The sequence below is a fragment of the Aotus nancymaae genome, unplaced genomic scaffold (assembly GCF_030222135.1).
Source record: "Aotus nancymaae isolate 86718 unplaced genomic scaffold, 86718_ANA_hifiasm-v0.15.2.pri h1tg000007l, whole genome shotgun sequence".
In the NCBI taxonomy this organism is placed as follows: Eukaryota; Metazoa; Chordata; class Mammalia; order Primates; family Aotidae; genus Aotus; species Aotus nancymaae.
Genome location: NW_026988418.1, coordinates 12,113,498 through 12,139,791, shown reverse-complemented (window position 1 = coordinate 12,139,791; position 26,294 = coordinate 12,113,498). Strand labels below are relative to the sequence as shown.

The 26,294-nt window shown below is 42.0% G+C and overlaps 1 protein-coding gene across 9 annotated transcripts in view; it reads left to right on the top strand.

Annotated features, from left to right (window-relative positions):
• Window positions 1-26,294, top strand: part of LOC105705079 (BEN domain-containing protein 5) — a 1,464,486-nt gene that overhangs the window by 1,182,204 nt on the left and 255,988 nt on the right. Inside the window, exon 1 of one of the 9 annotated variants that reach the window (XM_012434681.2) lies at window positions 17,492-17,777. The exons of 6 other annotated variants lie outside the window; for them this stretch is intronic. In XM_012434681.2, the coding sequence (XP_012290104.1) occupies window positions 17,552-17,777 (226 nt within the window). In that variant the 5' untranslated portion in view covers window positions 17,492-17,551. Of the gene's footprint in view, window positions 1-17,491; window positions 17,778-20,687; window positions 20,780-26,294 lie in introns of those variants that run through there. 2 more of the 9 variants (XM_012434680.2, XM_064372326.1) reach the window with 2 other exon arrangements.

Below are 26,294 nucleotides of genomic sequence, written 5' to 3'. Positions count from 1 at the left end.
GATTTGAAAGATATATATGGTTAGAATCCATGGGAGTTGATGACTAAGAGGTGAGAGGACAGTAGGAGTCAAGAGTGACTCACTGGTTTCTAACCTGATCTTTGAGCGGATGATAGTACTCTTTACTAAAATAGGAAACATTTGAGGAGAAGCAGGCTTCAAGAGAAAAGTTTGAAGAGATGGATTTGAAATATTTGAGATGCCATTAAGACCTTAAAGTTGGTATGTCTAGTAAGCAGCTGTATGCCTATGTAACTGGCACTCAGAAGTCTGCACTAGGTGTGTGCATACACAGAATGAAAAAGACCGGAAGACCTACAGTAAAATTCTGAGGAATATTGACATCTGAAATGGGGGTCAAGGAAGAGGAGCCTACATGGAGACTAAAGATTATCAAAGAGGTCAGAAAAACTTAAAGATTACTGAAATCAGGAGGAAAAAACTTTTTCTGGTTAAAGGCAAGGTCAGCAGTGTGACTGCTCCTGAGAAACCAAATGAAGCAACGTGTCCTTGAATCAGTAACTCATTGGTGACTCTGGAGAGAAAGTTTGGTAGGGGCAAAGGCCAGACCGCAGTGGAGTTGAGAAGTGAATGGGAGTGAGTGGATGTTGATAATAACTATGCATAGCACTTTGTTCCAAAAAGTTCCGCTTTTGCAGAGGAAGAAAGAAGGAGGTAATTGAAGGAGAGACAGATGAGTGAGGGTTTTGAGGTGTGGCCGTTGTTGCTTTTTGAAGCTGGGAAGGGCTTGGGCATGTGTAAGTGCATATATAAAGCAGCCCTCCAAAGATAAGAGGTTGAAGATCCAGGGGAGAGCACAGGGCCTGGAACGGGGCAGGTGCTCCTTGAATACCAAATGTTTTCTGAAACAAATGAGCAGGGAGAAAGTTCCTGTGGGTACAGTCTCTGGGTTTTGTCACACCCCACTAACTATTCTAAAAATATTGCTGTGCTTCCTCTTTCTGAAACAGCTGGGAGATTAAGAATTGCACAAAAACTACCTTTTCAAACCCCCCAAAGAGGGCTCAATTTCAGATCTCAGCCAAGGTGCTTCCTCTCTGAAGCTTCTGTGTGGCTGGATTGGCCCCTCCTCCACCAGCACCTAACCCTGGCTCCCAGCACAAGGGTAGATCCCCGAAGCAGCAGCAAACAGAAAAATTTCCACTGCGGCTTCTTGACCACCAAGGTGGATGTGCCTGGCCCACTCTTGAGGAATCAGCATGGCCAGGCATATTCTCTCACTGACTTCATACCTGCTTTGAAAAGGCATTGAAGCTGACTAGATAACCTAAACAACTTGCAAGAGTGTGCTTAGAGATAATAATATTATCATATTTAATTTAGGTAATTTATAAACAATATAAGCTTCAATGTCAGTTATTCCCCTTTGTAAGCTACTACCACCTGTGTAAGGTACCTAACTTTTTTATCAATGCGTGGCAAGCAGTCCATGCAATTGTTGTGAAGAGTAAAATGAGAGAACATAAATAAAAGAGCCGGGCATATATTATATTCTTAATAAGTTCGTATCTCTTTCCCCTTCTTCCCAGGAGTCGAAATTTTCTTTATCCCAGCAGGTGCCAAAGTCTTGAGTCTGAGGGCCAAAGGGGCTGGACTTAGAGAGAAAAGAGAGGTATTTTAGGAAGTACCTGACATGGATAAACCTCAGGATAATACAATCTGTCTCTTAGGTGATCTTTGTTCTTTTATTTTTGGGGTCCTGCTATTAGAGGTCTTTAGATTTAATATGTAAAATGAAAATTCAGATTAAATGTTAAATTGAGGATGGGGGAGAGTTTTTGAGAGAGATGTTTTTCATGTTATGAAAAGGATCCTTTGCTTTATCATAAAGTTTCTTTAAATATGTGCTCCCCTGGTGCAGTTAAGCATTTGTTTACAGGTCATTAATTATCTGGCAGAGAGACTTCGCTGGAAGGAATATGGCCTAGAGACACAGCTGGAGAGTTTGGAGCTTGTGCCAAGTGAGAAGCCATCAGAATCAGAGACAGTAAAGCTCAAAAATGATTGTGAAAATCAGAGATGAAAAGGAAGTCAAAGACATGCAGGCACTCAGAGACTTTTAGCTGGGCTACATGGGTAGGTAGTCGGGCCATTCACCAAGTAAGAGAAAGCAAAAGGAGAACATATATGGAGTGTGAATGGGGGTAGAAAGAGTGGTCTAGCTCAATTTGGGATCTTTTGAATAGGAGATGTCCATGGGACAGCAAGGTGAAGAAGAGGGTCTAGAGGGAAGATGAATATCAGCACCAAATTCCAGCAGTCCTTAACTATTTGTAATTTTCTAAAAATTTTAAAACTAGTTCATACTTTTCTGCTTCTACACTAGGCTCTCTAGCTTGAATGGTGTCTTTCCCTCTGCACTTTCCCACACCTGCTAACCTTCTACTCATCCTTGAGGTATCAGCTCCAACTATCCTCTTTGGGAAACCTTCCCTGGCTTCCTCAGGCAGACATGAACTGTCTGTCCTTTTCCTGGACAAACTACCTCCACTTATGCATATCTCCATGAGCATCAAGGCTCACAAGATTTCCTGGTTTAACCAAGATTACATAAATTAACAAATGTAATAGGCACAGCTCAGGGAACTCACTGTTATATCACTTATCCTATTGGAATTATTGCATTTGCTCCCTTGCATATCTCCCAGTTCTGTTGGTTTCCTAGGGATGCCACAAACTGGGTCACTTAAAAACAACAGAAATTTATTTTCTCACTGTTCTAGAGGATACAAGTCCAAAACCAAGGTGTCAGCAGAGCCAGGCTCCCTCTGAGATTCTGGGTAGAATCCTTCCTTGTCTTTATCTAGTTTCTGATGGTGGCCATTGATCCTTTGGTGTTCCTTAGTTTGTTTGCAGCTACATTACTGAAATCTCTGCCTCTGTCATCATATGGCATTCCTCCTATGTGTCTCTGCCTTCACATGATATTTTTCTCATTTTATAAGACACAAGTCATATTGAACTAGGCCCCAGCCTAATGACCTCATCTTAACTTGATTATATCTGCAAAGACCTTGTTTTCAAATAAAGTCACGTTAACAAATTCTGGGGGTTAGGATTGCAACATATCTTTTTAGGGACACAATGAAACCCATAACACCCATTAAAAATTATTTCCTGCAGGGTAAGGACCATTTCTGTCCCAACACTTAGTTTAGAGTCTGGCACAGATAAGGTGGCTCAGGAAATGTTTTTTGAATGATTGACCATAAACCCATGCTTTCTAAATCAAACTTTTTTTAGTGTTTTGAACACCAGTGCCGACTGTATGCAAAGATCTGAGATAGATGCCTTCTGTATGCTCTTTAACTTTATCTCCATACCCAACAAAAGAGAAAACATAACAAGTCAAGTGACTTGCTCAGATCTGCACAGCTAATGGGCTGTAGAGCTGAGATTTAAAACCAGATTTTTCTGATTTCAGCTCACTCCACTACATTCTACTGCCTTTTCTCTTACCTCTGTTTTAGTAAAGTCTCTTTAGAAGTTCAGACTTCCTCAGCTATTCTTAAGGCAACCCCCAAAATAAGTTGGGTTCATTCTTTAGCTCAAGTGTTAGAGAATTAACAGAACCCCTTGGTGGGGGTTGGGGAATGGAGGGTAGTGGTGGAGGAGGGCAGCATGGAAATGGTGGCAGGACTAGAGACAGACTCTAAAGGGAAGATGATTTAGAGAAAAGAATTAATTGGTCCACTCCCACCCCCGCAGAGAATTAATTGGTCCACTCCTACCCCACCTCTGTCATCATATGGCATAGCTAAAAGACTTCTTCTAATGCTAAACCTGGAAAATGCTGACATGTTTATCTAAGACTAGGTGAGCTAATGCCCTGAGGATGAATGAGATTGCCTTTTACTGAAGGCTTTTCATTGTAATCAAAGGAATGCAGAGCAATGGAGGACAGCGAAAAGGCCCACTGGAAGCTGAGCTTCAGTACTGATTTGATCATGTCTTAATCAGTTTTCTGCTGCTATAATAAAATACCACAGACTAGGTAATTTATAAACAATATAAGCTTATTTGGCTCATGGTTCTGGAGGTCGGGAAGTTGAGGGGCTTTCTTGCTATGTCATAGGATGGTGGAAGGCATCACATGGCAAGATAGATGAGACTGATGAGAGGGAGGGACAAACTCATTTTTTTTTTTTTTTTTCATAGATAAGGTCTTGCTATGTTGCCCAAGCTGGTCTTAAACTCCCCGCTCAATCCATCCTCTGCCTTAGACTCTTAAGTAGCTGTGACTACAGGCATGTGCCACCACGCCCAGCTCGTGCCACCACTCCCAGCTCAAACTCATTTTTATAACAAACTCACTCTTGTAATAATGTGCCCACTCCTGAGATAATGATATTAATACATCCCTGAGGGCAGAAACCTTATGATCTAATCACCTCTTAAATATCCCTCCTTTCTACACTGTTGTACTGGGGATTAAGTTCCCAACCCATGAACTTTGAGGGGTACATTCAAACCATAGCAGTCAATGACAAACTCTTTGACTGTGAGGAAATCATTGTCCTAGTCTCAGTTTTATAATCTATAGAACAAGAGGTTTGGTAAATAAGTTCTCTGAGGTCACTAGTCTTGGTTTCCTCCTTCTATAGAATCTGTTTCTGTTTCATAACTCTATTTTAAGGTGTTTATCACATTGCCAAAAAAAGGGAAAAAAGAACCTTCAGGATGAAATTTTTCTATGCCAAGGAAAAGATTTTTTTTCCCCCTTTTTTGCATGCAAAACTCTGCCTTTCTTCATTTGTGTCTGTCTTATCATTCTGGTAACCCTCGTAAGTTTTCTCAGTGGCAACAATCATACTCTGGCATGACCGACCCTTCCTTTTCTTGACAGAGAAAGAGAAGTCTTTGCTCAGAAAGTTAAAAACACGTGGATAGATGGTAAATCTGTTATGTGCTCTTGCTGTGACTTGTCCAAAGAGATGGAAGAGAAAAGGGTGCACAGGTCCTTATTGTTTAGCTTGAGGACAGTTTTGCAGTCCTCTTGCCAAATGTAAGCATAGTGATTTCACTTCCTACTCTGCTTTCAGCTTCTTGAAAATGTGCAGGCCCTAAGTGAACATATTCTGACAGACTCTTTCTTCCTTGGATAGACACTGAACATCTTAAGTGGAAAAATATGCCTCATTGTTTATGCAGTTCAGGTCTGCCTCCACCTAGGAAGTGGTAAGAATCAGAGGGGTAGAGAGTTTTGAACATTTTATCTTTTAATGTCACTGCAGCAGAGATGGGTTGGCTTGGGAAAGACAATGTTCCTTTTGCCAAGAGTTCCTGTCCCAGCTGTCTCCTGAGCTGGTGAGTCTGGCTGCCAGAGGACCTCAAAGTTCTTCCCATGACTTGGAGTTAGTGAGCTTAATGTATATGTTTCCCTCCCTTACCTTTCATAAATCTTCTTTGCATCTTGTCCCTAAAGAATCAGGGAACAGGATTTGGATTTTTCTTTTGAGTACCCCTTACTCTACCCAAACCACATTTAGTACTATCAAATATATCCGCAGCAAGAATAGTACAGCCTCCCAGATTCTGCATGGAGTTGGGGATGGGATTAGTACACCCACTGGATGATAAGCGGTGTTCCAGGACCACTGGAGGCAACATAGCAGAGTGACATCCATATGGACTTCATACCAGGTTTCAATCCAGTGTGTGACATGGACCTTCACTCTCCCTCTCTGAACGTCAGTTGCTACATCTATAAAATAGGGATAACAACAATCACTTCCCAAGTTTATTATGAGAATTGCATGTCAAGCACCTAGCATTACTGGGGACCAAGTAAGGAGTTCTATTATATATAATTTCATTATCTCCATTCAAAAATCCTAAAATACAAGTTTCATTTTCCCATTTTACAGATGGGTGAAATTGTCTGTCTGATTCTCTACTGTATCCCAAGCATTAATCAGAGATTCTGGCGTATAATAAGCCTTCACCAAATAGTTCAATAATAAATAAATGAATGAACAAATAAGACAGTCTTAGAGGAGTTAAGAATCTTGCCTACATTTTCACAGTTAGTGTCTCAGATGAATTAAGACATAAGGCAGGGCATCACAGAAAAATTCATGCAAAGAGACAAGAAGAGAACCCAGAAATGGAAACAGAAAGGCATAACATAGTTCATCCTTTTTTATGATTGAGAACACTGTGTTTCACAATTCCGAAGCCATGTTTTAAATATATAATATCTGAACATGATTTTAAAAGCAGACAACAAAACCCAAACTCAGCTTAAGTCCTAAAATTTATGAAAGTACAAACCTTAGTAAGCTTCTAGTTTCCTTAAACAAGGCAGACTGCCTGCGTTGGCCACGAAGGGGTGGCGGGTGGCATATCTACATTAATACTGCCCAGCCGTCAGGGAAGGGGAAAATCCTTCACCCAAAATGAACTGGCTTCGGGACCCGTCCTTGTCATTATCCTGTGACCTCCTGAAAGGAAAGAGTAATAGACACTATCTCAGAAGATGGGAATGAAAAAGGCAACTGATAGTTTTTGGAACCTACTGTGTTAGAGGCACTGTGCCTGCCAGACACTTCACATGCATTGTCTCAGTTAGACATGAAAACCTTATAAGGATCTCTTTGACAGTTGAAAAACCTGAAACTGAGAGTCAGAGATTTGCCTAAGGTCTCATAGTACCTTTGCGATGAAGCAGTCATTGAACCCAAATCTGAGCTAAAAGCCTGTGCACTTTTCACTTTTCGTATTGCTGTATACCTCACGTGCCATGCTACCTCTCCAGAATGGGTCCCAGAGTCAGCAACAAAGCTTAGTGATTGGAGACCATTTGATGGCCCAGAAATGTGGCCAAATATGTTAGCAGGGAGGTGGGTAGGGTCCTTTCCAGTTACCTTCTGGACCTACCAATTGAGATAAACCTTTCCTTGGCCACTAGCCAGAGTCTCATGTACCTGTGTGCGCCTTTCTCTTATCCATCTTTGTGTTAGCAAAAAAATGCCTCACCCTTAACTGATTGTTTCTTTTTCCTCTATTTTTGCCATTTCTTTTCCATGATAATAGAGGTGTGCCTGATAATAAAGATGGGGAGGTGGGGTTTTAATATTATGCATCCCAATATATCCACCACCAGCGTTAAAAGAATCTCTTAAAAGAACAAAGGAAAATGTATCATATGTTGTATATATGAGTCAGTTTTCCATTATAATAAAAAAATTTAGAGGGAAAGGACTTTTTTTATATTGGTTTGCATTAATAGGCATCCCTTTTGTGCTACCAAATAAAGAAATTTGTGTTAGTAAATGAAGGAAAGTCATCTTTATCCTGTGGATTGAATCTAGTGTAGTTTCACCCACCACAACACAGAATGAAACTATAAATGAACTCCAGGGTGCTTGTTGGGACATTTGAATGATAGTGCCTGCCAGGATCTCATCTGGACCAATAGGGATCATCCTTGGAGAACTTGTATATGACCCTTTGAGAACTGATTTGTGCTCTTCTCTGCATCCTGGCCAGAAGAGCACAAATCTTGTCAAAGAGGCTAGAGAGTCAGACTCAGTGGGAGCCAGAATTGGGGCAGAAGTCCATGGCTGGAGCTCTAGAGTCAAATGGCCTGAGTTTGAATCCTGTGTCTACTATTTACTCCTGTGTGACCTTGGGAAAATTACCCAACATCCCTATGCCTTGTTTCCTCACCTTTAAAATGAGGCTAATGATAATAGTACCTACTGTCCAGAACTATTTTGAGATTAAATGAAAAATGTACATAAAGCCTGGCACAAGGCAACATTCCTTAAAGGTTTGCTACTATTATCTCTATTCTGATTCTTATTCCTCTAATCAATAATAGGGCAAGAAAACTCTTTTGCAGGATATTGGGGAAGGCTGACACTTTTCACAGAGATATCTCTGACTGGGGCTATCCAATCCTCTCTTTTTTGGCTCAGATAATCCTCCACTCTACCCCTGCAATAAGAGGTGATTGCCAGCAGGTTCTAACACCTTGGCCATCAGCAGAGAATATATGACAGCAGAAATATGTTGAAAAGTTGGTAACTTCAAAGAGCTTAAAAAATTCAGACTCTGACATAAGGAAGCCATGATTTAAGAAACCACAGATAATATAGTCAAATCTTCAGTATTTACAGAATTATTAACTACTCAAGATGAAAAGACTTGGAATGGTAGATACTGGACTTTCCCATAGGATCTAATTCTCAGACTTCTAGGTAGGAATTTAAGCCTCTCAAGAAAGGGGAACAGGGATTAAATCCCATAGTCAATTCAGCAACTTTTTGCTTCAGGAAACTCTGAGGCAAGGCCTACATCAAAACAGCCATCACAGCCCAAGCTTCGAAATAAAGAAACCCAGGTTCAAGTCTTTTCCATGTAGCTCTAAACAAGTTTTGTTACCTCTCTAAGTCCTAGTTGCCTCATCAGAAAAATGGAGATAAAAATAATACTGACCTTATGGCTTAATTTGAAAAGATTAAAAGAACTAAATATGTAAGGCAGTTTAGTACAGTTCCTATCATGGAAATCAATAATCAGTTCTGTTTTCATTTCTCTCCTCTGATTTTGTGTTGAATTTATGGTGTGGTTAAGAGACATTCTTAAGAAAAGCAGTTCAGAGTTTGCTGTATACTTCCGAGATGACTTAACCTTCTGAATGAATGTTCTCCTTTGTGCCTTTGACTCAGAATGGTAGCCTAAAGGTTTTTGCTTTTGTTTTTGTTTTTTTTAAGTCTAGGGGTATACTCTGGCCCTATGAGGACCTGTGAAGGGCAGGCATTTTGAAGCACCAGGTGCTTGGGATGAACAGAGATGATAACCAGAGAACTAATGTGGTCTTTGAAGGAAGGTTGCCCTATTTATTGTCTCCCAAATGATGTTGGAATCATCAGAAGACTAGAATGAGGCAGAGTTCTCCTTAACTAAGTAGGGGGTTAGAGAGTCAATGACTTCCAGCCAACAGCAGCAGGATAAGAAAGAACTCTAGCCTTGTGGAATGAGGCAGAATCACCATCTTTTTTCCTGGAAGGCCCATAGACTGTGTCAATGAGGTTCCTGCTACTATTATGTTATTATTAGTATTAGTGCATGGCCACCACGTGTGACTGTCAACTTGACGATTTTTCTTCTGTGTACGTTTTTCTATTTATTTCCATTTTGTTCTCTCTTCATATTTGGAAAAACATTTTGAAAATGTTAACCTGTCCAGTGGTTGCTAAGGGAAAATGTGAAATCGGTTTTCATTGATGTTTCATTCAGATTGTAGGAGCCAGACATGGTGGAACCACAGAAACACAAAGAGGAAGATGAGACTTAGAGGGACAGAATATGGTCCTTGGTACACCTGTTGCCTCTCGTCTCTGTGAAGGAGTTCTCTTCTCTAATGTCTGCCTTTCAGACATGCACTCATTCAACAAGTATTTGTTTAGGGTTTCTCATGTGGGAGGCTAGGCATGAGGATGCAACAATAAAGAAAACTGATGTGGTCACTTCTTCCATGGAGCTTTGATCTACAGGCAGAGATAGACCATAATAGAATACACATATAATTACATACTATGACACACTCCATCAAGAAAAATATAAGAAGCCATGGAAGTGTGTAACAAGAACTGGAGCTAGTCTATGGAGAGGGATGGGAGGAGTGAGTCAGGGAAGACTTTCCTGAGGAAGTGACATTTCACCTGAAAAATTACAGAATGAGTTAATTTAATAAAGGGAACCAGAAGCAACTTCTCAAACTAGTTGGCCCCTAAATGAAATTCATAATTTCAAGAAGCAAGTTACATTTTTCCAAAGTAGGTCAATCTTTTCTTTTCAAAACAAATTCAAATATTGTTTCTTTGTGATGATTTTTTCCTATTAATAAGTTTCTTTTCATCTTTAACCACTAAGAATTCATTTGCTTTTTGTTGCTTATGCAGAGTATATACTATACAACTAGTAAAATGCTGGGATTCAGATCACCTGTTTAACCAACGATTTCCATGTGTGACCCACATGAGTTCATAAGATAGCTGAGATCTGAATGGTTGAATTTGACTGCAGTTTGCCCCAACTGAACTTCAAGCCAACATGCACATCCACAAGGGTTCAGAATGCTATAAACACTTCTATACTTTACGTTTTATATAAATGCATGGAAGGTTTTACTTCTTCTCTTTAAAAAAATAGTCAACAAAGTCAGTTTGAAAGAATGAATGGCCCCAAACACAGTATTTCAGAAGTATTTGCTGCAGGTTTGGGCAAGCCCTCCGGCCTCAGAGGCTCTTGAACACTTGAAATCAGAGAGCTTCTTTAGTGACTTGACCCGTGACCATAGAGTTTTATTAAAAGGGATAGCATTTGGAGGGGATCATTCTAGGATGCCTGTTGGATAATCATCAGCATTGTTCAGTTTCTTATATTCAATTTGATTCCGTAAAAATGTATTGGATACCCCTACTCTATATCAGATTGAGGATAAGGGTTCTCATGATTATAGCTATAATAATTATGATTACAACAGTAACAGCAACTATCATTTACTGAGAATTCACCAAAGTGTCAGGCACTGTGCCAAGTATTTTACCTAGATTATCTCATTTAATCCTCATAACATCTCTGTGAAGTTGAATTAATATTCCTATGAAGAAAGTGATGCTTGAAGAGATTAAGAAACTTACCCAAGGCCACAACATAAGGATAGACCTTTGGACCCAAAGTCTGAGATTAAATATACTGTTTTCTTTTTACACTGGCATGTCATTTTTCAGATGAAAATATCATAACTCAGAGATGCTAAGTGACTAAGTGACTTCCCCAAGGTTACATAGACATTTTGGAGCCCTGTATATTTTTCATGAAAATAATAATATTTATAACTTGTTGAGAATTTCCTGTGTGCTTGGTATGTTACCTTAAGATCTTCTAACTCAGAGGTGCTCAACTTTGTCTCATGTTAGAATACTCTGGGATAAAAAAAAAAAAAAAAAAAAAAAATCATCAATAGCTAGGCCCCATCCCAGACCAATTGAATCAGGATCTCAGGGGATAAAACCTAAGAATGAAATATTTTTTAATTCCCAAGGTGATCCTAATACACAGAGAAGGTGGGAAATTCCTGGCCCGAGTCTCACAACACCTTCACAGGTGAGAAAGCTGAGGGTCATGGAGATGAACTGTCTTGCCTAGTTACAGCAAAGATGTAACAAAGCCAGGTTTTAACTACCGGTCTGATTCCCAAGCCCATATTTCTTTGGCCCTTCCATCTGTCATCTACATGACAAGCTTACATTCCTTCTAAGTCTCCCCTGGATAAGGTATCTGGGTGATGTTCATTAGCCTTTAAGCCTATGCTCAACAAGCAATTTCTTTCTTTCCTTCCTTCCCCGTCTCCATTGCTGTTCTCTTCCCCTGCCCCAAATCCTACAAGCAGACTCAATCAGACTTCATGATCAGGGGTGCACATGAATGAGCTGGGTTGATGCCCCTGCTTTAGGATGTCACTACCCCGCTCAGGATACTGCCCACCACAGACCTCCCAGTAGCTCCACATCCTCCTGGCCATGTATCAACATTCCTTTCTTGAATCAACCTATGAAGACAGTGGCCCTCAGCTTGCAGCACAGAAAATTACTTTTCTGGACAAAATAGAAAAATAAAGAAATGTAAAATGCGGTAAGACTACATGGAAGCATCTTAAATGTATATTACTAAGTGAAAGAAGCCAATCTGAAAAGGCTACATAGTATATGATTCTAACTATATGACCTTCTGGAAAAGGTAAAACTATGGTTGCAGTAAAAAGATGAGTGGTTGCCAGGGTTGGGGCTGCTGGGTGGGCTAAATAGGTGGAACGCAGAGGATTTTTAGGGCAATGAAGTTAGTCTGTATGATATTGTAATGGTGGGTACATGTCATTATGCTTTTGTCCTAAGCCATAGAATGTACAACACCAAGAGTGAACTCAAATGTAAACTATAAACTTTGGGTGAGGATGATGTGTCAATGTAGGCTCATCAGTTGTAACAAATGTATCACTCTGGTGGGGGATGTTGGTATTAGGGAGGATATACCTATGTGGGGGATAGGAAGTATGAAGGCAATTTCTGTACTTGCCTCTTAATTTTACTGTGAACCTAAAACTACTATTTAAAAAGTCTTTTTAAAATTTAAAAAGCAGAGACTTGAAGAGTCAAATCAAACATGACAGGAGAATAACAAAGGCAAAATCATGAAAAAATGTAGTCAATCATTAGCAGAGAGGTTGAAAAGACATGCTCCAATTGCCTTAAAAATTTACAAAACCTAGGTCTCCTTAAAAATAGTTTTGCAAAGTACATTGAGAATTCCATGCAGTAATATGAAACATAAGTCCCACTGCTGCCAGTGAACATGCTTCAGCTGGCTAAACCGAAGGAGCTTGACATTAACCCAAGGCTCTGCAAAACTCAACAAGAGAGTGCAATGGAGACGCAGTTGCAAAGCTGCCCCAGATGTGTACATTTTCTGCTCCATTAAAATGACTTGGATGAGAGGCAAAGTACATTTGGCCCACAGAAAAAGAGAGTCAGGGGAGGGGTAAGACAGGACAGTCAGCCTCTCGGCAGGCTTCTGTCCTCCACAGACTTTCGTTCCCTCCAATCCTTCCCCACAAGGCTTCTAGAGCAAACTGTCTAAAATTCAAATATAACCACAAGCCTTCCAGGGCTCCCCAGAGCCAAACGGCTTTGCCATTGTTCTCCATTTTTTCGACTCTGCCATGGATTTAATAACACCCATTTCAAGGATTTGCTGTGAAGTAACTGAGATCATGTATACACAGTACCTGGAGTGCATGATTTATAAGCTTTAGAGGAAAAGTAGGTATTACAATTATCATCACTGAAACCAGGTCATATGAAGAGAGACAGGTGAAGGAAATGAAGATGTTTGTGCAGAAGACAAACAAGGAGCTGGGAGACAGGATTCCAAATTTTACCATGTCTGAAGGGGAGGTGTGAGAGTCTTGGTGAACCTAGTATGGCTGCTACAAGGTTAAAGATTCTACCTCAGTGCAAGTAAGGAAGACCTTTCTAACATTTGATAATGTCTAAAAGTTAAGGGGAGGTAGTAAGCTTCCTGGCATTAGAATTGTATAAAAGGTGTTCTAGATGCCCATTTTCTGGCAGAAATATTGGAGAAGAGATTCAACAATGATTTGGTAAAACTTGAAGTTTTTAATTGCCTCTTTAAGTCTGAAATCTGTACTTAAATGATCTTTGCTCACCAGTCAATAAATCATCAATATCTTGAGTTTCTGGTATGTGTAAAGCCCAGGGCTATGGTTTCCAGGTCAAAGTACTCTTACTCAGTTTTTGGTAGGGTGGAAGAGGCACAGCATGGCACATAGTAGGTTTTCCATTAAGCTGTATCCATAGACTGAATGTGTGAGTCACACAGGATGCAGCAACTGATGTCTTTCTGGTGCTGTTCAAGGGTATCTCTTTGAGCATCCCATGCAGTCATGACTACTCCAGAATCTATTCTGTGGATCTATGAAAAATGCATTTGAGTCTGTGTTTACACTGTCAGCATCCATGTCCATTGTCTGTTCTTTCTTCTTTCTGGGTTCTCAGAAAATGGAACTGCCTCCTTATAAGAATGATTTACTCTGACATGGGTAGGGAATTTGTTTGAACCTGAGGGTGAGGTGATATTTAATATGTTCATGAATGTGTCTGTCTTACAAGGGGTAGAATCAGTTTTCTGCCCTCCAATCACTGGGAACAGGAAAGGCAGAGTTGGGATTCAGTTTCAACTCTTACAAAGAGGAACTGGCTGCACAGAAGCTCTTTAGTTTAATTAGATCCTATTTGTCAATTTTGGCTTTTGTTGCCATTGTTTTTTGGTGTTTTAGTCATGAAGTCTTTGCCCAAGCCTATGTTCTGAATGGTATTGCCTAAGTTTTGTTCTAGGGTTTTTATGGTTTTAGGTCTTACATTTAAGTCTTTAATCCATCTTGAGTTAATTTTTGTATAAGGTGTAAAGAAGGGGTCCAGTTTCAGTTTTCTGCATATGGCTAGCCAGTTTTCCCAACACCATTTATTGTATAGGGAATCCTTTCCCTATTGCTTGTTTTTGTCATGTTTGTCAAAGATCAGAAGGTTGTAGATGTGTGGCCTTATTTCGTAGACCTCTGTTCTATTCCATTGGTCTATATATCTGTTTTGGTACCAGTACCATGCTGTTTTGGTTACTGTAGCCTTATAGTATAGTTTGAAGTCAGGTAGTGTGATGCCTCCAGCTTTGTTTTTTTTTTTTTTTTTTTTTTTTTTTTTTGCTTAGGATTGTCTTGGCTATACAGGTTCTTTTTTGTTTCCAATTAAATTTAGAGTAGTTTTTTCTAATTCTGTGAAGAAAGTCAATGGTAGCTTGATGGGATAGCATTGAATCTATAAATTACTTTGGGCAGCATGGCCATTTTCACGATATTGATTCTTCCTATCCATGAGCATGGAATGTTTTTTTCCATTTGTTTGTGTCCTATTTTCTCTCCTAAGTGGAAACTGAACAATGAGAACACATGGACACAGGGAGGGGAACATCACACACCAGGGCCTGTTGGGGAGGGGTGAGAGGGTACTAGGGGAGGGATAGCATTAGGAGAAATACCTTATGTTGATGATGGGTTGATGGGTGCAGCAAACCACCATGGACGTGTATACCTATGTAACAAACCTGCATGTTCTCTACGTGTATCCCAGAACTTAAGATATAATAATAAAAAAAAGAGGAACAGGCTTTCAAGAAAAAACGTGCAAGAGGTTTGTTATTCATGCTCTCTTTATGTCCTTCTTTAATACATTTGTTTTATAAACATTTACTCCCCAGCCCTGTGCTAGGTACCTCGGATGCTGAAGTTACCCAGCCTTTGTCTCCCCTCAAAGAGCTCTTATTCTAGTGAGGGAAGATAAAACGTGCTGGGACAAAACACTGTAGTAGAAAGAGCTGGGCTATGCTTGAGAAGTGTGGGTGGTTGGGGAAGCTTCACAAAGGCGATGACATTTGAGCTGATTTTCAGGGTAAGTTGAGGTCACCATGCACTCAGGAAGGAAGAACTTCCCAGGATGAAGACAGAGCAAGCACAAAAGCTTGAGATTTGCTAAAACATGCTGTCTTGGGAAATGTCTGGGGTCTGGAGTGTACTGTGTCTGGGAAGGTAGTAAGAGATGAGATTGGTAATGTTTTGGGGTTACCCCCATTTAGATACAGAGAGGAGGTTGGCCATGGGCTACTTGAAATCATTTTGGGAACACAATCCGGAGCTTCCAGGACTTTTGTTAAATACGACCAGCTCTGCATGATCCATCTTGTGAATTATCAGAAGTCTTGCTGCACATTACTTCCCCTTGACCGCCATAGGAATGTATTCTTAAAATAAAAACTCATTGAAGATCAGTCCAAAGAAATCATAATCATGAAAGTAAATGTGCTGGAACAACTCAGAGTGGCTCCTCTTTTTTTCACAAGCATGCGGGGCAAGATAAGACCAACAGCTGTGAACAAGTGGTGGTAATTTTTGGCTGGTACCACATAACCAGTGGGTTGGTTAAAAAAAATTTGTACTGACCTACACATTTGGATATGAGAGCTATATGTTGATGGGATCCACTTGTATAATGTACTCCCTGTATCACAGTGAAATAAATATGTGCTTCATTGTTAGTGCAGATGATGTGAAATGTGAACATAGTGCTTTGATTTTATAATGTTTAATGTTTTCTGATTATAAAGTAATAAAACATTGTGGAAAATTGTTATACACACACACACACACAATTAATACAAGGAAAAACAAAATCATCTGCCACTACTAAGAAACTAAGAAAATCACTATTAATATTTTGGTGCACTTAGTTTTTTCTTACAGCTAAAGTTTATTAAAATGGATTAAAAAATATATAACATTTAATTGAGTCCAACACCTCCACTAAGCATTCCTCTATGAGAATGCTTTTCTCATTTTACTGCCATTACTTGCTTATACTTCTTTAATATTCCTAGACTAGATTATAAGGGTTGTGGGGATGGGAAAGGTAAGTTATTCTTACAGTTACCTAATTTTGGCACTGGAACCCAAAACTGAGATTCAAGTTCTGGTACACTGACTTTGCAAGTCCCAGGAATCCAGGTGTTTATCTTTTCATCTCTACCACTAGCACCTGGCCCAGAATCTGGCAGATGGTGTAAACTCAGTGAATATTGGTTTGCTTTGAATAAACGAATGAATGAAATGGATGGATGGATGGATGGATGGGTGAATGTGGATTTTTATTTATCCTTCTTCACCCAAAATTCATTAATTCCCTGCTAAGTGCCAGGTCTGGCTAGGCAACAGAAACATGACTAGCTATAGGTGATACGAAACCACTCCCTCAGAGGCGTCTCTGTGAAGGTGTTGACCTCCTCTGATGTGGGATAGGGTTCCTATGAGTACAGAGCCCTTTGCTGGTGCTCATGGCTTGTCTGGGAGAACCCAAGACCCTCCAGGCTCTCTTCGGCAAGAGACAGAGCAAAGACCATGGAGTACTATTCCTGTACTCAAAGTGCTCGAGAAGTGACTAGCCTTGGGCCTGTCTTCCCCAGGGCGCCCCTCCAATACCTCCGGGATTCCAACTTATCCCAGCTCAGTGGTAGGCGTCCTGTGGAGAGGGTACCTCAATGGAGAAAGACTATAGTGGATGACAGCAGCCCTTGACAAACCTTCCACCACCCCAGCCAGCTGGCACAACTGGAAATCCCAGATAAGCCCCGGTTCTGGTCAGAACTGGTTTGGCAGCTCTGGGGGAAATTTTCTTTCTGACTGACCCTTCTCACTGCGGGAGCTGGCAGTTTTGCAAAACAAAACAAACAAACAAACAAAAAGAAGGGAAGCAAAGAAAAGGCGGGGACAAACTAAGGAGTTGGGTAAGGGGGTGGGGGGAGGGCGCAGGTAGAGTGACTAAATTTAAAACACCCCAAACTTCTGCTGGCTTCCAAGTTTACACTTTCAGATTCAGACAAGATTGCCTCCACCCGCAACCCGCATTCATTCTCTCACACACTTCTCTCCTTGGCAATGCAGTTTTGTTGCAATGCAATTTGGCAGCGCGATCGTTGAAGCAATATAATCCTGCTCGCAGCGCACCTTTTGATCAATGCATTTTTTTCTGCAATGCTCTTGTTATTATTATTATTATTGCAACTGAATCTCTGAGCCGTTTTCCCTCCCCATTCTAATCGCGCTCCGGCTGTGATTGCTCGGGTCTGACTTTGCAAGTGGCAGTGCGCTTCCAAACCCCCCTCATCCGCCCCTCGTCCCCCTTTCCCCCCTCCCTCTCTTTTCCGCGCCCAGGCGAGAGCAGCCGATTGGCAGAGCGGTGCTTTCAGGAACAATAACAGTTGGGGGAGCCTGAGCCCCGGGGAGCCGCCCCCTCCCCGCCAGCACCGCTGAGCGGCTCGCGCCCCCCACCGGATCCCCACCTCCGCGCCCGCCCCGCGGGCTGAGCGGCCCGACCGGGGCCCGCCCCCGGCGCCCATCATGTACGCCTTTGTGCGGTTCCTGGAGGACAACGTCTGCTACGCGCTGCCCGTGTCGTGCGTGCGCGACTTCAGCCCCCGCTCGCGGCTGGATTTTGACAACCAGAAGGTTTACGCCGTGTACCGGGGCCCGGAGGAATTAGGCGCCGGGCCCGAGAGCCCCCCGCGCGCCCCCCACGACTGGGGTGCGCTGTTGCTCCACAAGGCCCAGATCCTGGCGCTGGCAGGTGAGCGAGCGGGCGGGGAGGGACGGTGGGATCCGGGCGGGGGCTGGGACCCCGGGAGGGGCCGGGGGCCGGGACGGAGGGAACGGGGGAGCCACTACTTGCTCCTTCCTGCCTCCTTCTCCCGTCCTCTGGGCTTTTCATTTGGGAACGGGGTGTCTCTTAGAGGCCAGGCCAGTTAAAAAGACCGGATGGTCCCCTTTGTCTTCCCCGCTTTCCCGGCGCTCCCGCGCTGTCAGTCTGTCTTCATCTCTTCATCTGTGTCTGTCCTCCTCTTTCTGATTCTTTGTTTTCTTCGCTCCTTCACTTTCCCTTTTTCTCCTACCGGTTTGTACTGTCATTTCTCTCTCTCTCACCTTCTCTTTACCTCTCTTCCAGTTCCTTCCCTCTCTGTTCTTTTCTGTCTCCTTAAGTTTCTCAGGCTGTCTGTCTCTCTCCCTTTAAGGCTGTTGGTACCTCTTTGAGGAGTGAGGAGCAAGAAGGATATTGTCAGATCTTCTAGGTGAGAGTCCCTCCTCACAGAGGGAAGCTATGACATCCTTGTCCCATCTGGGCCAACATTGGACAGGATGAGGAGGCCTTGAACCTCAGGGCACTGGGTGCCACACTACACTCTCCTGCCCCTCCCTGGCCAGGTGGCAGAGGTAAGGAGGTAGAGGCCCTAAGGCATTCCTCAGCCTCCACTCTCCTTTCTGAATTTCCCAGAAGGCTCCCTGAGTGAGAGAGCTGAGGGCCAGGAGAGAGTTTCTGGGTCACAATAACTCCGGACCTCTCATCTCTGCTCTGTCAGGACCGGGAGAGATGGGCTAAGGCAGCTGGTCTCATCTCCATTTGATAGATGAGGATACTGAGGTTCAGTGGGTGATAGGGCAAGAAACCAGCCCTTTATCTTCCTATGCTCCAGTTCTTCCTGCCATGCTGAGATACCTTTTCCTTTGTAAAGAGAAGACAGCTGGCCCTCTTTCTCAGCTAGTTCCAGGAAGTTTGAGTCTAGACAAGCAAGCAAGAGGGAAGTATCATCTCTGTTTTGGGGAGCAGCCTTTTTAGCTGCTGCTGGTAAAGAGAATGAACCTTAAAGTGGGCAAATAGTCACCCTGCCCTCCACCGGAAGGAACACCAAGGGTTAGGAACTGAATGAAGATGTTGTTAGTTATTTTGTAATTCTGAGACCTTCTCTATTTTTTTCAAAGTTTCTTTGCTTCCTCACATTTAGCCTAAAAGATGAACCCAACATTCTCTCAATCCATAGTGACTTGCCCAGGGTCTCATGGCAAGTTAGTTCAGTCTCATGACTCTGGTTCCTTTCCACCACCTCATGTTGTCTCTGGAAAATAGATTTGCAGAGTTGAAGAGTGGAAGAACTGGAAAGTGACCAGCAGCACTGGGACCCTTTTTGACAGGCTCTATCCATACCATCTCCCTGACAAGCCCTGGCACAGAGGCGTGTAGGCCCACCTACTGCCAGACACCTAGGGCCAGAGAAACCGAGTGAGAGGAAGCAGGTTTTAGAAAAGGGAACCATTCATAGCTGATTAGGTTTTACTTTGTTGGCTTGCTTGCCTTTAATTACCTGAGGGAAGGGATTAGGAATTTATTTCCCAAGAGGATAGGCTTGAGGAAGTTATAACTAGGCTGTAACCTTAGCTTCCCTTTTGCTAAAAGAAAAAACATGCATGCATGCTTCTTGATGGTTGTATTGTACTCCAAGATCTGGAAGGGTCCTAGGAAAGTAGAGGTGGTGTGTGTCAAAGAGAGTCAGTGGTATGTGTCTTAGTGTGTAATGGCTGTTTTCCTGTCTTGGAGATTGTTTTATTCATCTACTCATTCATTCAGCAAACATACATATACCCTGTGCTTGACTCCAGCTACTGCAGAGAGGCCACTTAGGCAGATGGCAGCTCCCACCAACCTCATGAATTTTGAACCTGTAGACTGTTCATTCTACAAGTTAGAATGTTGATAAATCTGTGAGGTTATTTTAAAAACGAAACAACCCAGGCATCATCTGGAAACCGGCAGAGTAGCTTCAAAGAAGTGTACCAATTTGAATGAGTTGGAAAATACTTTCCCTTACCTCTCTTCAGTTTCTATCTTGGGAGGTGAAAGGGGAAAAAAAGACAATTTGAAGTTGGCCAAACCACATTTTGAATTTCAGTCTCCTGGGTAATTTTTACATTGGAGCCACTGCCCTGGGTAGATACCTGACTAAAGGGCTAGGGTGTTGGGGAATCCATTTATCCTGGAATAACTCTAATGTGTCTTCAAACCCCTTCTTGACTTAAACTTGGTGGCTCTGAGAATTGCTTGCAGTGACTTCAAAGAGCTCATCTGGCTTCTCCTATATGTAAATACCACTGTGCTGTGGCACCAGGTGTGAGGAGGAAACCTCTCAAGTGGGAAGCAGAGGTGGCCTTATGTTTGTGGATTAGCTATTAATTGATTAATTCATCTCTCTGACACCAATAGAATGGTTTCAGAGGTAGTTTCAGCACAGCTTTCTGGCTTTTGGTGAGAAGTACATTGCTATACTGAGTGTTGGCCCAACCCAACCCAGAGCTGTCTTAAAGTATACTTCTTATATTCAGGAAAAGTCAAAGCCGACTGCTGTGGGATTTTACATTTTACTGCCCATAGTAGTTGGTGTATACCACTACTTACCAAATTACAGTCCCATTCAAGGAAAAACAAAAAAAACCCCTTCTTTCCTGACAGTCTTGCTATGTGCTTCTGCATTATCTCTGTTGGTCCTCTAAGTGACATTTTGGTAGGTATTGCTGTGGTTAATATTTCCATTTCATAGATGAAGACACCGAAGCTCAGAGACTTGCCTACAGCCACACAGCTAATAAATGGCAAGGCTGGAATTGGAATACAGGTCTTCCGGTGCCAGGCCCCCACTTGGCAGTCCCCCTTGTAAAGTAGCTGATGTTCCCAACAGCTACAGAGCATGATTTGGAAGGAGTGAAAGGAAATGGAAAAACTGTCCATGAAGCTTACAGCTCAAGGCAAGTTTTCAAGCCAGAGTATAATTTTAGTTTCTGAGTTTTCAAGCCCATTCTGCTCTTTCTCCATTACCAACCTCCCTCTTACAGAGCACACATATCTGTCCTCCTCCCTGCCTATCTCTTTAGTTGGTGTTTGCTTGAATAAATCTTCGCCAAGGCTCTCCCTTTTGGAGGGTCCACAGAACTCAAGGTTTGACTTACCTTTGACCTGTGGTCTTCTCCTTACTCTCATTTATTTGCCAAGCAGGTTGTGAAAGTGAGAACTACTCATTTGGAGAGCTCACTATCATGTAACTGCAATGCAGCCTGCTACTGGGGCTCATAGTGTTGAATTTTATGTTTTTTAGGGGGCCCAAACTGGTTTCTCTGTGCCTAGAGTCCTAAAATTCTAAGTCGTTCTGCCTAGGCATCTGTGCTCTGTTACTGTTGTTGAGTGTGCTAAATTTTTTTGTTGTCAGATGTCTCCTTACTGTATGCCAGGCCCAGTGCTGTATTAAGTGAAATATACCAATGCACCTATGCATCTCAGGTACTGTGATTGAAATGATAGCAAGACCGAGGGTTGGCAGGCATTGACTTTTCATGTTCTGCTATGTAGGATTTCTGTGGCGGAGGGAGTGATGAAAAATTAATATCATCCTCAGGGAGAATATAATTTGGGGGCCTCAAGTGTTAAATAAAAGTAGAAACCAGGCACTGGGGGAGCACAGAAAATGGACCAATTCAAGGTGGGCCTTGCAGTTTATCTTTTAAGTTTTTCCTTCTCCAGCTCCACCATCACTGCCTGCATTCAGGTCTGCATCAGTTCATACTCATCGAAACCAGTGAAGCAGTCTTCTAATTGATTACCCTGTCTCTGATCTCTTTTCCCAGTTGCTTTTAGAATAATCTTCTAAAACACAGTCTTAGTTGACTGTTCTCATTAGAACCTTCTGTAACTCCCTATTGCCTACTGAATAAAGTTTTAGTTTCTTAACCTGGCATTCATAGCCCTCCTTAGACCAGCTCTATCCCTAGCCCCACCTTCCTTCTCCAGCCTCAGTCTCTCTTCCCCTTTCCCTGAGACCTATGCTATTTCTTACTCTTCTGTGAACACACCCTCTTGCACTCCTTTGAGCCAGCCAGGATGGATTAATCATTGTCTGATATGGGGCCTCTGCCCACAGAAAACTCACCTTCTGGTGGGGAAGATAGACATGTGACAGAAGTTTGTGGTCCAGCCCCCTCATCCTGTGTTAAAGGAGTGGACAAAGTGCATTGGGAGCACCTTGCCTCAGTGGCATTCCCTATTCCTCCCTCTGCCCCCAAGAGAGACTCTCTCCCTCCTCAGAACTCTCTTTTCACTTTGCTTTTGCCTTGCTTATGGATTGTAGCATTTTATATCTTGTTTTTATTAGTCATGAATGTGCCTCTCTTCCTGCCTGACAGGGAGCTCCTCTAGGACAGGGGGCTGGCTTCCTCATGCCTGCATCCATAGTCTACACTGATATGCCCATGTTTAACTCATGAACTTTGGGAAGACAGGTGCATTTTTGTGGTTGAGGAGAGGGAAGTTGGGGAGATAAGAACCTCTACAGCAGCAACTTGTTTTTCAGAACAGAAACCTACAGTGGGATTTTAAGGTTTCATTCAACTTTGTTCATCTGGAAAAAGTCAACATTCTTTATATCACTCCCTCAACTAGCTAGAAGAAACCCCACACTTGGGGGAAATAGCTTCCAAAGCCACGTTCTTATTGCTTTGGTAATTTTAGCTCATTCAGGGCTCAGGTCCCAGCTTGGCATTGTTAGTCCAAATAGATCATTTGCTCCAGAAATGCTTTGGAACTTCTACAAAGTTAGCAGTGAAGCAGGGGACTAGCCGATTTCATATGCAAAGATTGTTGCATGTCATCAGTGGGAAACTGCCAACAAAAGGATTTATTTTCTTAAAAAAAAGTGAGTGAAAACTTTTAATTTAGGTTTTGACATGTTTTGCTGATATACATTGGAGCGAAGATTGGAACTTGCCTGCTGTCATCTGTTGCAGATTCTACTGGAATGTTAACCATTGAGGGTTCAGTCTAATGTGATTTCTCATGCTCAACAACCACGTATTTGTTACAACTAAATAGTGTGTGCTACAGAGTGCTTCAGAGTTATGGTTCACAAGCTGAAAGAAAAAATTGTCCCAGGCAAGTTGCTTTTTATGTGGCTTTGTTATTCAAGAGCATACTAGCTTTTATTTTAAACGCATGCCCAGTGGAATTCAGATTGGGGTCTTTGACACCAAGACCAGTTCTCTTTCTAGTGTGCCTACTGCTTTGTCTGTTAAGCTCCTTAGGGACAGAAGTTGTGTGTACTTTTCCTACCAGAAGAGCATTCGTAATCTGGAGAGGTTTTCTTTGGTTGAATTAAGTTCTACAAGTATTGAGTTACACTAGACGGTCAGCCTTATACTCCAGGGAGATGCAGGAAGAGGAGTAGACATTGTTTTTGCCTACCAAATATATAATAAATACCCACTCAGTTCCAGGTTCAGTGTACATAGTCTACATCCTTGTGAGATAGAGATTTTTGTTTTACCTAAGAAAAGAGAGCTGTTCAAACAGTTGTTTAGTGAACACTGTAGGTGCCAGGCAGTGGGCTAAGTCTTCTTACATGGACTGGACTTGTGGATAAATATGAGTCAGTTCAGTCCAAAGTTCTGAGACCTAAACTAAGGTGGTGGTGGTTGTGGCGAATCTGAGATGTTTTAAGGAAGGAGAATTCATGGGATTTGGTAACTGACTGGTTGTAATGATGCATGTGGTGATGATGTAGTGATCTAGGCCTCCCTGTCTCGAGGAGAACACTAGAAGTGTAGCTGGTTGAAAGGGGAAATGATGAGTTTAGCTTGAGACCTGTTGAATCCTAAGGGCCCATGGAACATCTGGGTGGATATGTTAGTAGAGCAAGTAGGCATATGGTCTGAGGTTCAGAAGAGCATTCCAGGCCAAAGATCCCAATCTGGAAGTCATGAACGATGGGAGGTTTGAAGTTACAGTGGGAGAGAGTGCAGAGTGAGAGAAGTCTGCAAGGGCAGAACATCAGCTTTTAAATGCACAGTTAAACAAGAGCCTGAAAAAAGGTGACTGGGAAGGAACAGCTTCCCAGTCTAACAGATGGACTTAGAATCAGGGAATAACCAGCAGAGATAGGTGTCCTGGAAACCAAATCGGAAGAGAGGTCTTTGGATCCTAGAACTGGGCTTGTTTTGGTTTCTTTTAACTACATAGCAGCTACCTTTTCCTTTGCACTCACTGGTCAGACATAGGATAGGACAGCTAAATATATAAGCAGGAAAAGAAAAGATTTGCATGGGGTGATATTTTGGTAGTTTTCATCTTCTGAGTTTTACACCACAGAGGAGGGATCAGACTTGTTCTCGAAAGCAGAGTTAGGGTCAGAGAATGGAATTCGCAGGCATTGGTGGGAACAATATAACAGTAGAGAGAGCAGACAAATAATGGAAAGGGCTTCCAGCATGGTGCTGAGCTCCCCGTCACTGGACGTGGCAAGGAGGTCGGAGGTATTTTAGAATGGAGTCCCACACTGTGGGAAAGTTTGGTTAGATGACTTCTGGATCATTTCCTTAACTACTGAAAAGGAAATTTTAGCTGAAAGAGGACAAGCTTTGAAGTTACATAGTCTGGGTTCAGATTATGACTCTGCTTCTTAGAAGCTGTGTGACCTTGGGGAGATTAGTTTACTTCTCTGAGTTCCAGGTGCTCATCTATAGCATGGAGATAGTAATTGCCTACTGTGTTATTAGCAAGATAATATGGAAAAATGCCTAGTATATAGTAGATTCTCATTAAATATAGACAGCTGTTAGGAACTGCAGTGGACTAATAGGTGCTGAGAGAAGAACAGTGACTTGCTTAGTTGTGGGTATTGCCCATTGTGGAAATGAACGACTTAGAGGAACAAGCACATGTGAGGAGCATACAGGTTTAAAATTTAACATCGTGTGTGCATTTAAAATTCTCCTGGAACTTGATCTAAGCATGAAAGGCTTACTATTAATATTTTCCTCCACGTTTTGTTTCTCTGTGACCCTGTGCTGGGGGGCATATATTGCGCTGGCAACAGCAGCCCTGGTGAGGCAGCTAGACAAATGACCCCGTAGAATGAACTTCCTAGTTTCATCTGTGCCCAGTCCTGTGCCAAGGCCAATGAGGTGGTAGGAGTGAGAGCAAGGAGCTCTACTGAAACCTGGCCAGCAATTCCTTCTCTCCCTGTTTAGACGGCCTCAGTGGAGCATTTCTTCAAACATGCCCACCTGGAGGAATCTTCCAGCTCATCTACTGTTACCCTACATGACACAGCTGAGAAAGAGACCTGAAAGTCCCTGTGGCTGGTCAGCAGTCACATAGCTAGATGGATCTGTTTAGGTTTTCTAGCATACTCTTCATGTTTTACTGAAAAAATCAACAGAGAGGACTAATGGCCCAACAAGTTAATGAGAGAGCCAGGCCTTGATTTGGTGTTTCCTGATGTCTTTCTGCTACATCACAGCAGGGAACTTTTATTTATTTTTATTTTTATTTTTTTTTTGTAGTCTTGGCTGGTTACAGTCCTCGAAACTTGAGAATTTTGTCTGCCTTGGATTTTATAAAAACAAAAAAACAAACATCATCGGCCAGAGAATGCAATGTGCTTGTATTTTCTGTGGCTTATCTGTTTTTAATGCAAACATAAAACTTCACAGGATTTTTGTATAGATGAAAAACTTGAGACTTATATATAGATATTTATAAGACCTTTATAAAGCATTTTATGTGTAGCTTTTCAGAATTTCATCCTGGCTAACAAACTCTTACCAAATTAGTCTCTCTGATGCTGATTTATTTTAATTTTCCAGCCTGATTGTATGTCAAATGGAAGTTAAGACAGAGTTTAGTTTCTCCCATTTTAATAATACTATAAATTCCTCAGGGGCAAATTCACTTTGGAAGACAGACTTGCAGTTGGGTTTCCTGTCACCTGCTTGTGTTTTCTAAAACACCATTTGCCTATCACCACCATGCTTCCTTTATTCCCAGTAGTAAGTTTAATGGAATGTTTCTCCTCCCTCCTCAGATTAATAATACCAGGTTCTGCTATATTATTGAATAGTTTTTAACCGTATTTTTTGATAAGCCTTGTAGTTCAGGAGTTTGGCATCAGGTCATAATTATATAGAGTTTACTTCAATTTGGGAATTCATCACAGTATTCTCTTAGGGTCAGAGAATGGAGTTCTGTAGGCAGGATCTTGGGAGAAAGGCAGGCACTTTAGGAAGTTATATTGACACACTCATCATTTTATACGTTGTGCCTTTAGTCCAGTTGAGGAAGTTATAGCAACTTCATCATTTTTCTCTTGTTCCTGAAGGATAATTAGGTGATAGGAACAGCGCCTGGGTATTAAACAGACTTGATTTGAAATGCTGGCTCTGCCATTTATGTCTTAGAAAAGCCACCTTGCTTCTTTGAGCCTCAGTTTCTGCTTCA